We start from the raw sequence: 15,813 nt of genomic DNA, 5'->3' as shown, positions 1-15,813 counted from the left end.
TCTTGTACTGCTCCTCCCTGCAAGTTTGCTACTAGAATAGACGCTGCTTGTACTGCTCCATTCCCGAATCTATCACTGGTATAAACGCTGTTTATACTGCTCCATCCCTGCAAGTCTGTTACTGGTATAAACGCTGCTTGTACTGCTCCATCCCTGCGTCTCTTACTGGTATAAATGCTGCTTGTACTGCTCCACCCCACAAGTTTTTTACTGGTATAAAAGCTGCTCGTACTGCTCCACCCGGCAAGTTTTTTACTGGTATAAACGCTGCTTGTACTGCTTCACCCCGCAGTTTATTACTGGTATAAACGCTGCTTGTACTGCTTCACCCCGCAGTTTTTTACTGGTATAAACGCTGCTTGTACTGCTCCACCTCGCAGTTTGTTACTGGTATAAACGCTGCTTGTACTGCTCCTCCTCGCAGTTTGTTACTGGTATAAACGCTGCTTGTACTGCTCCACCCCGCAGTTTGTTACTGGTATAAACGCTGCTTGTACTGCTCCACCCCGCAGTTTGTTACTGGTATAAACGCTGCTTGTACTGCTCCACCCCGCAGTTTGTTACTGGTATAAACGCTGCTTGTACTGCTCCACGTCCACAGAGGGATGTTTTATGTTTATTTTACGGTTTGTTCCACAGACACAGATGTTTCTGAGCAGACTGTCTGAGATCTCTGAAGAACTTTTACTCCTAAATCAGCAGAAGGAAAGTTTAGAGCAGCGAGAGACGTCATCCGCAGAGGTAATTTGTTTGTTCCTCTTAAGTAGGCCGTAATATCTATATAATAGTTTGGGGGTTGCCCAAAATACTGTAAAATTATTAGAGGCTGATTTATTAAGGGGCAAACATTGGGCTCGTTGTCGCTGCACTCTATTCATCACAGGGTTACCGCTAGCGATATCTTCCCTGTGTGTGCGGTGGTACTTCCGCAATACCCTGCCGAGCGATAACAGATGGAATCATGGTTTTTCTCAATGTTTAAAGGCTTTAAATATTGATTTTTAATCCCTTCCTGCGACGGGGAGTATTGCCAGAGTATCTATCACTGCCATCACAATATTTCCTTCATAAATTGAGGTTTATAATAGACATACAACATCCACCACAGACAAATAGGGGTATAAGAAGTTGTACTCTGTTGTGTGTGGTCATGTGACTGTCTATAGACTCTTATAGAATACAATGTATCCTTATATATTGTCTAGATTTATTAGTAATTATTATCTATATCAGTTGTAATTTGTTATAGGATTTATAAGAACACTTCTGTGTTACACATATTTATAACCTGTGAGAATACTGTGCAATCATGTGATCCTTGATGTCACTGACATGTGACACACAACCCTGTATGACACACTGTTATAATCAGCACCAGGGTCCCTCTTACTGGTGCCACTGGTACCCCAGACCCCCTGATCCAACTGAAACGTGTGTCTCGTGTCAGGCTGAGCTGTCATTCAGAGACCTCTGAGGGAGGAAAGTGCACAGCGTCAGCGCGGATTCTCCTGTGACCTCACTTGCCCACTGCTGGAGAAGGATTTGCAGGCCACAAGTATGGGGTTGGTGCCACAAGTATGGGGTTGGTGCCACAAGTATGGGGTTGGTGCCACAAGTATGGGGTTGGTGCCACAAGTATGGGGTTGGTGCCACAAGTATGGGGTTGTTGCCACAAGTATGGGGTTGGTGCCACAAGTATGGGGTTGGTGCCACAAGTATGGGGTTGTTGCCACAAGTATGGGGTTGTTGCCACAAGTATGGGGTTGGTGCCACAAGTATGGGGTTGGTGCCACAAGTATGGGGTTGTTGCCACAAGTATGGGGTTGGTGCCACAAGTATGGGGTTGTTGCCACAAGTATGGGGTTGTTGCCACAAGTATGGGGTTGGTGCCACAAGTATGGGGTTGGTGCCACAATTATGGGGTTGGTGCCACAAGTATGGGGTTGGTGCCACAAGTATGGGGTTGGTGCCACAAGTATGGGGTTGTTGCCACAAGTATGGGGTTGGTGCCACAATTATGGGGTTGGTGCCACAAGTATGGGGTTGTTGCCACAAGTATGGGGTTGGTGCCACAAGTATGGGGTTGTTGCCACAAGTATGGGGTTGGTGCCACAAGTATGGGGTTGTTGCCACAAGTATGGGGTTGGTGCCACAATTATGGGGTTGGTGCCACAAGTATGGGGTTGTTGCCACAAGTATGGGGTTGGTGCCACAAGTATGGGGTTGGTGCCACAAGTATGGGGTTGGTGCCACAAGTATGGGGTTGTTGCCACAAGTATGGGGTTGGTGCCACAAGTATGGGGTTGGTGCCACAAGTATGGGGTTGTTGCCACAAGTATGGGGTTGTTGCCACAAGTATGGGGTTGTTGCCACAAGTATGGGGTTGGTGCCACAAGTATGGGGTTGGTGCCACAAGTATGGGGTTGTTGCCACAAGTATGGGGTTGGTGCCACAAGTATGGGGTTGGTGCCACAAGTATGGGGTTGGTGCCACAAGTATGGGGTTGTTGCCACAAGTATGGGGTTGGTGCCACAAGTATGGGGTTGGTGCCACAAGTATGGGGTTGGTGCCACAAGTATGGGGTTGGTGCCACAAGTATGGGGTTGGTGCCACAATTATGGGGTTGGTGCCACAAGTATGGGGCTGTTGCCACAAGTATGGGGTTGTTGCCACAAGTATGGGGTTGTTGCCACAAGTATGGGGTTGGTGCCACAAGTATGGGGTTGGTGCCACAAGTATGGGGTTGGTGCCACAAGTATGGGGTTGTTGCCACAAGTATGGGGTTGTTGCCACAAGTATGGGGTTGTTGCCACAAGTATGGGGTTGGTGCCACAAGTATGGGGTTGTTGGATAGGGATGAACGAGCCTCCTTCTGCACACACTTGAAAATGAGATTTCGTTTTGTGGGACATGATAAAGGAGCGATGAGAGCATATTTAAAGGGGTGTATCCGCCTGTCTCCCCAGAAAGAGATTGACATTTTCTGCAACTTTTCTTGAGTCTCATCCTTATCCCTTTAATGGAATATATTTAGCACCTTCCTGTCAATTCTGCAGGAACATATATTTTTAGATCCACATCCAGCAAGGTAATAAAGTCGTCATCATCATCTTTTAACTTTATAGCACCAGCATATTTTGTGGCACTTTACAATTGTGAACAAACATAGTAATAAAACAATAGTGGGTAATACACACAGACAGAGAGACAGAAGGCCCTGCTCACAGCTTACAATCTTGTGATCAGTCACACAGCAATGTTGGTCAGATGGTTGTTGTCTTGTATTATCTGTGTAGAGGGTGATAATAGAGTAACCTAAGATCCTGGTTGAGGAATATTATAAGCTTGTCTGAAGAGGTGGGTTTTCAGAGAACGCTTGAAGGTTTGAAGACTAGAGGAAAGTCTTACTGTGTGAGGGAGAGAATTCTACAAAGTGGGTGCAGCGCGGAAAAAGTCCTGTAACCGAGAATGGGAGGATGTGATGAGAGTGGAAGAGAGACGCAGATCTTGTGCAGAACGTAGGTGTCGAGTTGGGAGATATTTTGAGACAAGTGAGGAGATGTTTGCTGGTTCAGCTTGTTGATGACCTTGTATGTTAGTAGAAGAATTTTATATTGGATTCGATAAAAAAAAAGGGCAAGGTGAGAGTCTGATTTTGGGAAGACCAGTAAGGAGGGAATTACAATAGTCGATGTGGGAGATAATGAGTCTATGAAATAAAGTTTTTGCAGTGTCTTGTGTGAGATATGTGCGTATTCTGGATTTTTTTTTTACATGTATGTAACATGATTTAGATATAGAGCTAGATTTACTAAACAGCGGGTTTGAAAAAGTAAAGAGATGTTGCCTATAGCAACTAATCAGATTCTAGTTGTCATTTATTTAGTGCACTCTACAAAATGACAGCTAGAATCTGATTGGTTGCTATAGACAACATCTACACCTTTTCAAACCAGCAGTTTAGTAAATATACCCCATAGAGTCGATGTGGGGAATAAAGGATAACTCACCTAGGCACCGAGCTTGTGGGGTGGGATTTATGGTCATGATATCAACAGAAATATAAATGTCAGGTAGGTACCTTCTGTTCTTGGGTGGGAAAAATATTAATTCTGTTTTTGAAAGATTGAATTTGAGTTGGCGAGAAGACATCCAAGATGAAATGGCAGAAAGACAGTCAGTAACGCGAGACAACACAGATGGTGAAAGATCAGTAGAGGATAGATAGATTTGTGTACAGGCGCGGGCTGGGAGAGGCGCGGCTGGGGGGCACACAGACGGCCGCATCGCTTGAAAAGGGATGCGGCCGCGTCATTGATGACGCGGCCGCATCCCCTGTCATGTGATGCGGCCGCCTGTGCGCTGACACGGCCGCATCTGTTGTCATCAGATGCGGCCGTGGGGAAAAGCATAGTATTTTGCAGCCGGGGGGCGGCCGGCCTACCCCCTGGCCCTAATAGCGGCCTGACCGAGCGGCCCGGGGGGCCAATGCCCCCCTACCCCCCGGGCCAGCCCGCCCCTGTTTGTGTATCATCCGCATAGAGATGATACTGAAATCCAAAGGAGCTTATTAGTTTCCCTATAGAAGTGGTGTAGATAGAGAACAGCAGAGGACCTAGGACTGAGCCTTGTGGTCTCCAACTGATAAAGGAAGCGGAGCAGAGGTGGATCCAGAGACATTAACACTGAAAGAGCGATTAGATGGGTAGGATGAGCATCAGTCCTGATATTTCCTTGTAATTTAAGGCATAAATGTGATTACATCAATCAGTATTTTAGGAGAAATGAACAAAGGGGCTCATCCTAAAGTGGTCTGAGGTTGGACTTTGTCTTTTACCAATATGCAAATTTTCCTCAGCAACTGTCAACCCACAAAACCTGGCACAGATTGACTTTATTTTGGTGTTTTCAAAGACCGAGAAGGGGGCGTAGAAGTAGCTACAAATTGGGTGTGTAAGTAGCCGCAAGGTATAGGTAGGTGCACATAGAAAAGCATTGTTTTGTAGTTCATAAATGGCCCTCTATGAAAGTTATCTGTGCAGGACAATGTCTGATTATCTCATGACACAAGTATTTACATGGGACGGACTTCTCCACTGTTTCCTGCATTCAGCTGCTATGATGGAAGGCGACTTTCTGTAATGCTTTATATTGCATGTACCCCAGTGCTCCAGATCACAGAGTAACCAATGGAAATAGAGGAGGGGATCGATCTGCCGGTCTCAGCGGTGAAGGGGTTACAGTGTCATTGTATTTCAGGCGACTGACAGATGTTGCCAGAAACAGCTTTGTGTCACTTGTGTGACACATGGGCGATGATGAATCTTAGCAGCTGTGTCGCTGGTGTCTATTGCGCCCCCCTGTGACTGCAGATTACACCTTGCAGGGCAGCCATGTGGGAATACACTGCAAGGAGTAAACTGCTCGTTTTAGGGCAAGTTCCGACTTGTGTACCATAGGAACGTCCTCACAAGAACAGATTGATGAGAAATCAGTTATTCAAAACATCTCTGTGTGTGAATCAGACGGCACTTTCCCCCGGAGACACCTTTTGTAACACAGTTTGGATGTGTTCAGCTGTTAAAGATCTTTAAGTGACTATTGAGCTGTTAAATTTGTCAGTAATTGCTGTGTACAATATATACAGATGCAGCATAATTAACTCATTCAGAGCCGCTTCTTACACATTAATAGAGCAGTTGATTCTGGCTACTTTGTTTATTGGACATACAGAATAAACGTACATACACTGTGGTCTTACCAGACACTGCCCTATGACATCATACTATATATATATATATATATATATATATATATATATATATATAGATAGATAGATAGAGCTACTTCTGGTTATTGTAGATGTGTGGACTACACAAGTACAGTATAGAAGGTATCTCTATTTCATATACACAGCTGGGAGGAATGGATGGATTTCTGTAATTGTTACATGATTATTATTATTATGTGTGGTGAGATCTGGACCTTCTGTGTGCTGAGCTGTTGAAGGGGTTTATTGTACAAATTGCTCAGTCCAATGAGCCAGTAAGAAGTACATGGTGATACAGATGAACGGACATACTGCAAATTGGGCAGCACGGTGGCTCAGTGGTTAGCACTTCTGCCTTACAGCACTAGGGTCATGAGTTCAATTTCCTACCATGGCCTTATCTGTGAGTAGTTTGTATGTTCTCCCCGTGTTTGCGTGGGTTTCCTCCGGGTGCTCTGGTTTTCTCCCACACTCCAAAAACATACTGGTAGGTTATTTGGCTGCAGACAAAATTGCCCCTAGTCTCTCTCTTTCTCTGTCTGTGTGTGTTAGGGAATTTAGACTGTAAGCTCCAATGGGGAAGGTACTGATCATCATCATCACCATTTATTTATATAGCACCGCTAATTCCGCAGCGCTGTACAGAGAACTCACTCACATCAGTCCCTGCCCTATTGGAGCTTACAGTCTAAATTCCCTAACACACACACATACTGATGAGAATGAGTTCTCTGTACAGTGCTGGGGAATCAGTGGCGCTATATAAATTAAATGATGATGATTATAGTCTCCTATAGAACAGAGCAGAGGTCTGGCTGTTATATGGAGGGTGGTGAATCTTCTTACCCCCAGCAGGGTATGTCTAACAGATCAAGGTCCGTGGCCTACAGCGCTAGTTATGATGTCAGCAGCCGATCGTCTGTGATGAGTTCCCCTGAAGATCTGATGAAGATACTCTGCATCTATGGTAGAGGTCCTAGAAGGAGCCGTGGGCCTAAATCAGGAGACTGGTAATAGGGAGATGATGTTCCTGTGCAGCCTGGTTAGTTGTGCAGTGGAAGCCTGGATTACTGGTGGGGCATAGCCCAGGTAGGTAGGATTACTGGCACCTACATGAGTGGGCTGGGAATATGTGGAACTGTACTTATTTTAGCCTGTTTAAGACAGGATGGAGGACGAACAGGAGGGCCTGTGCATGGGACGGGTTGTGGTCAGGCTGGATGGTGGTAAGAGAGTGGTCGGTGTGTGAGTGTAGAATAGATGTCATCCTAAACAGTCCAGAAACTGGGTGTAGCTTCATCACTCGATGGAGGAGACATCCGAACTACAGGTGTGGTCTGATGGTTAGTAGTAGCGGGTAACTGATGGTAGTAGCGGGTAACTGATGGTAGTAGCGGGTAACTGATGGTAGTAGCGGGTAACTGATGGTTATGAGAGGTTTGAGAGTAGCTGGCGTTCCCAGCGTGGAGACCTGATGGAGCAAAGCTCACAGAGTAGCCTGAAAGCCAGACCAGGGTTTTATAGGCATAAAAGAGGATGTTACTGATCACACTGATACTTAGCGGAATAGTTATTATTATTATTATTATTATTATTATTATCTTTGACTTATAAGGCGCCACAAAGGGTCCGCAGCACCGTACATTACATATACAGAAAACAGAGAACCAAGACACAACATAATACAGAAAGAACAAATATATACACAAACAGGTGACAGGATAAAGCAAATAAGATTATTTCTGGGACAGCTAGTGGAAGGGATGGTAGAAATCAGCGAGAAGAAGGCCGAAGCTTAAGAAAACAGGGAAAACAAGGCTAGCGAAGCAGCCAAGAGGTACAGAGGGTGAAGGAACAGTAGAAGGAGCACACAAGGAGAGAGGGACCTGCTCATGAGAGCTTACATGCTAAAGGGAAGGGGGAGACACAAATAGGATGGTACTAACTGGGGGAGAGAGCCAGGACACGGGAGTTAGGAGGACTGATAGACTTGAATAAAGAAATGAGTCTTAAGGGCACGCTTGAAGCCTTTGAGAGTAGATGCTAACCTGATGGAACGTGGAAGATCGTTACACAGCTGGGGAGCAGCCCAGGCAAAGTCCTGGAGACGAGAGTGAGAGGAGGTGATCAGTGAGGCGGAGGTCACAGGCAGAGCGGAGGGGGCGGCTAGGAGTGTAGGTAGAGATGAGATTGGAGATGTAGGGAGGGGAAGATTGACTAAGAGCTTTAAAGGTGAGGGTGAGGAGTTTTATTATTATAATTATTATTATTACCATTTATTTATATAGCGCCACTAATTCCACAGCGCTGTACAGAGAACTCACTCACATCAGTCCCTGTCCCATTTGGGCTTACAGTCTAAATTCCCTAACACACACACAGACACACATAGACGGACACACAGACTAGGGGCAATTTGTTAGCAGCCAATTAACCTACCAGTATGTTTTTAGAGAGTGGGAGGAAACCGGAGCACCCGGAGGAATCCCACGCAAACACGGGGAGAACATTAAAACCCCTTACAGATAAGGCCATGGTCGAAGTTGAACTCATGACCCCAGTGCTGTAAGGCAGAAGTGCTAATCACTTAGCCACCGTGAATTTAAATTTAGTTCTGTAGGGTAATGGTCACACTGATACTTAGCGGAATAGTTACTGGGTTAATGGTCACACTGATACTAAGCGTAACAAAAACATTTTGTAAAAAAAATTGGGAGTGATAAATCCCTATATTGCAACTAGAGAGATTCTACACAGGGAATGTCGGTTCTTTGTGAAATAGAATGACCTGACGCCGGCAGTGATTCCCGTTATCACTGAACAAGGATTTCTGAATGAACCATCTTCCCTTTTCAGAGCAATGTTTCTGTTATTAAAGCACCTATTTCTATGAATAGAAATGAAATAATCAGTTTCTGTCTTCATATTCCATCCTTGTGGAATAAATAAAGGCAGGGGAGGGCTGGCAGACTTTAGCCGGGGGGGGGCAAGCACACAGCACTGGCCCATAAGTAGCGGCCCATCCTTAAAGGGTGGTTTTTGGTAAAATATATATTTATCTATATAAAAAGAGGCTATTGTAGTGTTGCTTAATCCATATATATATATATTATACCCAGGCCCAGAGCTGGATTAAGGCTCTGGGCCTGGGTAACCCCCTATGGGTAACCCCCTATGATGTAACATGGTTATCATTTTAGACAAATAAACAGGCAATACAGTGTGCACTACTGTTAGGTGCACACAGTTCTGTCTTCACGAGCAGTACACGGTGAAGCGGGAAATACCTCACAACTGTCCTAAGCGAGACAGTCACCTAAATTCGGGACTGTCCCACCAGATTCAGGACAGTTGGCAGACTGTCCTGCTCTCTCCTACCTGTGGCTGTCACTGTCACCACTTGTGGCTGCTGGTGTCTTTAGCTCATTTGTTGGTTGTCTGGATCCTGGAATATTGGAGGCCCTATTTAGAGAAAAAAACGGGTACATGAAATTTTGAAAACTCCAACCAATAATAGTATTCACATTTGATAAATAGACATATTTCCCTCCAACTAACCCTGACATTAAATTACTAGTGTTCCCATTTAATTAATAAACCTATTTCCCTCCCTCCAAACAGCCCCAGCAATAAATTAAATAGCATTTACCATTAATAAATATAACCATTTCCCACAACCATCCCAGGCATTAAATAATTCATAATCACTTTTAATAAATAGACTTCATTTTCCCCAAACAGCGCCACATTCTATTAATAGATCCCAAACCACCCCAGCATTAAATTAAAGGTCCAATCACCCCATCTTAACTTCACAGTCCCCACTATTAAATTAAATTGCCCCATCATAACAACACAAATAAAATAGCAATACACACACAATACACTGGTCCCTCACTTACACACACACACACACACACACACAATACACTGGTCCCTCACTTACACACACACACAATACACTGGCCCCTCACTCACACACACAATACACGGGCCCCTCACTCACACACAGTATATTGCCCCCTCACTCACACACAATACACGGGCCCCTCACTCACACACACAATACACTGGCCCCTCACTCACACACACAATACACGGGCCCCTCACTCACACACACAATACACGGGCCCCTCACTCACACACACAATACACGGGCCCCTCACTCACACACAGTATACTGCTCTCAGTGATAAGCTGAATGTTTGGCCTATCACTGAGCGGGGACGGATCGAAGGATCTGCAGCCAATATAGATGGTGGCTGATCCCTCCCCGGGACCAGCCACCGAGCAGGAGACACCGGCCAAAAACACACTTTTTCTGACTGGCTCGGGAGGCACATGTCCCCCTGCCACCTGAATAAGGGGATTCTCCGTGTGTCTAGTTCACATTGTGGTTATGTTGCTGTAGAGCAGTCTGGTTGTTGTAATCGGTGAAAGTTTTATTGAGATCTTCCAGTTGCTGCACAGACACATCTGATATGGTGTCAGCCGCTGCCCTGACAGCCCCCGGAGAGCCACTGGTTGCCCTAGTGTGGGGCAGATGGAAGGGTTAATGGGGCTGGAATGAGGTCACTTACAGAGAGGGGCGGTAGAAGGGCAGAACCTGAGCACCTGCTGTGAAAAAGGAAGACATGTGCCAAGCCGTGCCCATGGTGAGCAGATATATAGAATGATTGAAGTATTCAGGTTGTGTCCTCTTGCGTCCTGTGACTGGACGCAGATACGAGGGCGCTGGTGTACTTGTTCAGGTCTTAGATCCCCTGACGCCGCAGTTTAATTCCATTTTTTTTATTGTTACTAGTTCTTATTTGCATTTCCGGTAAAATGAGAAAACTTCAGCATAGCCACTTATGAATTAATAATTACTTACACTGTGTCTGTAAGAGATGAGTCTGATGAGAGTAGTATTCCTCTTTGATGCCGGGAATAGCGGCTACGTGCCCGGCTGCCTTGGTATCCTCTGGTGCTGAAGTTCTATTTACATAGACAAACCTGTCATTTATCACCCCTATTATAATGAATACCTAGGGCTAGATTTACTAAGCTGCGGGTTTGCAAAAGTGGGGAGGTTGCCTATAGCAACCAATCAGATTCTAGCTTTCATTTATTTAGTACCTTCTACAAAATGACAGCTAGAATCTGATTGGTTGCTATAGGCAACATCCCCACTTTTTCAAACCCGCAGCTTAGTAAATCTAGCCCCTAATGTCATATACCCCTGACCAGTTACACAGTATGTAATGAAAGAAATTACAAGCCAAAAAATGTATTACTTGACCCGCGTAAAAGTCTCCAAGTGCACTGACCCCCCCACTACTTTAATTACCAAATAATTATGTGCAACATACTAAAACAAAAACATATGAAATGCGCAGAATAACCGTTGATAAATTTAATAGGACTAGCTAATGCACATATGTATGTACAGAAAAAAGTGACAAATGAATATCACTTGAATCAAATTCAAATGATGCAAACATATAAAAGAGATTCTTGGCCAAGAATAAAATATCTTACAACACAATAAAAAATCAGATGTGATCAATACAATGATCTATAAACATAGTAAAATAATAGCATCTTTATACGAAGTGTGTAGAATAAATTGATTATAACTCTATAGGAGTGTCCAACAATTCCTAATGAGATCTAAGTAAATCTCTTGCTTGTGTGAAGATGGATATAGAGGGTATAAGTTTCCGTTCAGATCCAAATCATACACCAATATTATATATGAATTATTAGGTGTATAAGGAGAGAGATTCCTTAATATATACTTGAGATATTATAATACATTTCCATATAAAAAAAGAGAAATCAGTTCCTTTGTGTCTTAATTATCGTCAACACAAAAATCCCACATTAGTTGTTGGGGTTTGGTCGCTGAAATAACTGATATCAACGGAGCTTGTAAGTGAATCTTCTTATCGCCGAAGCGACTAAACAGTAAAACAAGCGACGCGTTTCGTCTGGAGACCAGACTTTTTCAGGATTGCTTGAAAAAGTCTGGTCTCCAGACGAAACGCGTCGCTTGTTTCATGCTGCTTTTAACATCGTGGAGTTTACAAACTTTCAAGATACATTGTATCTAAGTGGAACTTTTCCTTTTGAAGTTTGTTGTATATCCGGATTCTGTTTGGAGGTGCGCACCGAAGAATCTGACCGGACCTGCTGATTGCCGGAGTTACGTTCATACCGAGAAGGTAAATCCTTTGTGTATGTTACTAAAAACGCCACACGCTGATGATAAGTTCTATCAAGTCACTGAAGAGCGTTACTGGACCTGCTGTTTGCTGGAACTATGTTTATACTTAGAAGGTAAATCCTTTATGTATACTCTGATCACCGCTACACGCTGACGCTAAGTTCTATCTAGCGATTTCTGGAGCCACACATTGGAATCTCTACTGTTTAGTCGCTTCGGCGATAAGAAGATCTGATTTTTTTATTGTGTTGTAAGATATTTTATTCTTGGCCAAGAATCTCTTTTATATGTTTGCATCATTGGAATTTGATTCAAGTGATATTTATTTGTCACTTTTTTCTGTACATACATATGTGCATTAGCTAGTCCTATAAAATTTATTAACGGTTATTCTGCGCATTTCATATGTTTTTGTTTTGGTTTATATCTAGAGACTTAACACTGTCTCTTTTTTGAAATTGCTGCATTTGATACCGATATCTCCACAGAAAAATACTAGCTTTAGAATTAGCGCCAGAGAATCAAGTTGTTTTGTTTCAACATACTAAAACATTACATTTGCATCACATAGTGACTTACAGCATCGTACACCCTACATTCTAGTGACATCAAAATCATGGCAGTATGTAGGGGAGACCAACCCCACATAGACTAGGCACCAGGACTGACCCCAGTGATGTATGATGCAGGGGCGCTGAGGACAGGACAGTAGAGCTCTGTGTGTAGCAGCTGCTGTCTGTATAACTGAACTTCTTAGTAGATCTCAGGGATCCTCAGATATTCTGTCACGGGCACTAGGAGTCTTTACCCAGGGATCACCAGATGGTAGGCTTACCAGAGCAATGTAGATGGTAATAGGGTACTCTGGTAGCTGGGTGATCACGGAACATGAAATGATGACCGATGAGATGCTCAGGAAAGTCTATGACTAGCAACACTGGTAATAATGAGGTAATGATACACAAGGAACTGTATGGGCAAGGACACGTGAAGGTAGTCAGTGGTCTGCGATAGCAAGTTGTACCACTGCTATAGTGAGGAGGAATGTCCAACAGAAACAAGGAGGTGATGAGAGTCAGCGGTCTGCGGGTAGCAAGTTGTACCGCTGTCTGAGTGAAGGAATGGAATCCAAGTGGAGGTATCCAGGTAGTCAGTGGTCTGCGGTAGCAAGTTGTACCACTGCTATGTGAGAGGATAATGGAACAGGTGATACCGGAAACAGGGATCAGTGGTCTGACATCAGCAAGTTGTACCACTGAATATATATGTGAGGAGGTGCACGGGGGAAGACTGCAACACAGGATATACACAGGCACCTTATACACGATCCACAGTAATATGCACAATATAGATATATATATATATGTAAATGACTGATCAGGTCTGCAATCTAGAAAGTCTCTTGAAGTAGACCAGCACAATGATAACACAGTCAATGATGGCAATAGACTCAGCGGATAGCAGACTCCAGAGAGAACCAAACACAGTCCAGCAAGATATGCAATACACAGCACAGTCAATGAGAAGTATGCATACCGTGGTTCAGCAGTAGCAGTCAGATGGGATTGCAGCGGTACCTGAGCGGCTGGAGGCCGACTGGATAGGAAGTCCCTGGATAGGTGAAGCAGCGGTCTAGCAGGTGCAGCGCACAGGTGAGTAGACCGACAGGGACACGAATCCACAGGAGTCAGCAACACGTGGAACTGGACTCATAGGAAACCCAGGAGAATGGAGATGATCCAGCAGAGGGTAGTAGAAGAGATACAAATCCAATGCTGACAGGAGGGTAGAGACCAGTGGAACACGTGAAGGCGTGGAGAGTGGATCAGCAGGAGATGGACGATAGCGCTGACCACAGCGGCAGGACTCAGCGGCACACGGAGGTAACCAGTAGCAACCACAGGAACCAACAGCGATGGGAAACAGGAGTGCAGCGCAGGGCAGGAGCTGTAGATCATGAAGTGTAGCAGATGGTAATGAAAAGCGGCAGTCTCGAGGAAGTCACAGCAAAGATGAGATGAGAGTGTAGTGCACGGAGGCAGCGGATAGTAATCAGCTGGCAGTCACGATGTTGAACACAGGCGAGTTGCAAGCAGGAGACTGTAGTGCACAGAGGCAGCGGATAGTAGTCAGCTGGCAGTCACGATGTTGAACACAGGCGAGTTGCAAGCAGGAGACTGTAGTGCACAGAGGCAGCGGATAGTAGTCAGCTGGCAGTCACGATGTTGAACACAGGCGAGTTGCAAGCAGGAGACTGTAGTGCACAGAGGCAGCGGATAGAAATCAGCAAACAGACTTGATGAGAAGCAGGTGAGTGAGGTAAAAGCTGGAGTGCACGGAGGCAGCGGATAGCAATGAGCAAACAGTAATGATGATACAGTTGATGGTAGAAGTGGTATGGAACCACAGTAGTAGAAGTGGTTTGGAAACCACAGGAATCAGCAGCGCTGAATACACGAGTAATACAGGAACACCTTCAGAGACTCATGAGGAATGAGACTCCAAGATCAGGCCCCGTGGTGTTGACCACAGGTGCTTAATATAGGGAGGTTGCCTGATCTGCCAATTGAGTTAAAGGGGTATACACTGAAGTATAGAAAAGGGCTGCGCATGCGCAGACCCTCAGGATGGTGGACGACCACGGTTCCTAAATGTCCGGGAAGAGGCACTCACGGTCCGGTGAGTGACATATTCCCAGTATGGTGAAATAAATCGTTAGGGATAAAGTGGAGGATCATGCAGGTATATTAAAGGTGAGGGAATCGGGTGAAGGATCCATCAGGAGTATTACAGGTAAAGGCATCAGCTGAAGGATCTTGCAGGTGTATTATAGGTAAGACATCAGGTGAAGGATTCTGCAGGTGTATTATAGCTAAGGCATCAGGTGAAGGAACCCACAGGTGTATTACAGGTGAGGGAATCAAATGAAGGAACCAGCAGGTCTGTTACAGGTGAGGGGATGAGATGAAGGAACCAGCAGATATATTACAGGTGAGGGATAAAGTGGAGGATCCTGCAGGTGTATTACAGGTAAAGGGATCAGGTGGTGGAACCATCAGAAGCATTACAGGTATAGACATCAGGTGAAGAAACCAACAGGTGAGGGGATAGGGTGAAGGAATCCAAAGCTGTATTACAGGTAAGGAGATCCTGTGAAGGAACCCGCAGGTCTGTTACAGGTGAGAGGATGAGATGAAGGAACCAACAGGTATATTATAGGGGAGGGGTAAATTTGAGGATCCTGCAGGTGTATTACATGTAAAGGGATCTGGTGAAGGAACCAGCAGGTATATTACAGGTGAGGGGATTGGGTGAAGGAACCCAAAGCTGTATCATAAATAAAGGGATCTTGGGAAGGAACCATCAAGAGTATTACAGGTGAGGCGATCAGGTGAAGTATTTCGCTGGTGTATTACAGGTGAGGGGATCAAATAAAGGAATCAGCAGGTTTGTTACAGGTGAGAGGATGAGATGAAGGAACCAGCAGGTATATTACAGGTGAGGACTAAAGTGGAGGATCCTGCGCGTGTATTACAGGTAAAGGGATCAGGTGAGGGAATCGGGTGAAGGATTCATCAGGAGTATTACAGGTAAAGGTATCAGGTGAAGGATCTCACAGGTGTATTACAGGTAAAGGCATCAGGTGAAGGATCCCATAGGTGTATTACAGATAAAGGCATCAGGTGAAGTATACAGCAGGTGTATTACAGGTAAGAGGATCCTGTGAAGGAACTCACAGGTGTATTACAGGTGAGGGAATCAAATGAAGGAACCAGCACTGTTACAGGCGAGGGGTAAAGTGAAGGAACCTGCAGGTATATTACAGGTGAGAGGA

At 44.9% G+C, this 15,813-nt stretch overlaps 1 protein-coding gene across 4 annotated transcripts in view; it reads left to right on the top strand.

Annotated features, from left to right (window-relative positions):
- The first annotated feature begins 643 nt into the window (after positions 1-643).
- LOC142160691 (uncharacterized) overlaps positions 644-15,813 on the top strand; it is a 109,238-nt gene continuing 94,068 nt past the window's right edge. For 3 of the 4 annotated variants that reach the window (XM_075215560.1, XM_075215559.1, XM_075215558.1), the window contains exon 1: positions 644-741. In XM_075215560.1, coding sequence (XP_075071661.1) covers positions 646-741 — 96 coding nt within the window. In that variant the 5' untranslated portion in view covers positions 644-645. The remainder of the gene's footprint in view (positions 742-15,813) is intronic. The other variant, XM_075215561.1, reaches the window with a different exon arrangement.

This window comes from Mixophyes fleayi, chromosome 6, assembly GCF_038048845.1.
Source record: "Mixophyes fleayi isolate aMixFle1 chromosome 6, aMixFle1.hap1, whole genome shotgun sequence".
Classification (NCBI taxonomy): Eukaryota; Metazoa; Chordata; class Amphibia; order Anura; family Limnodynastidae; genus Mixophyes; species Mixophyes fleayi.
The sequence above is the reverse complement of the archived record's forward strand: the minus strand, read 5'-3'. Positions and strand labels throughout refer to the sequence as shown.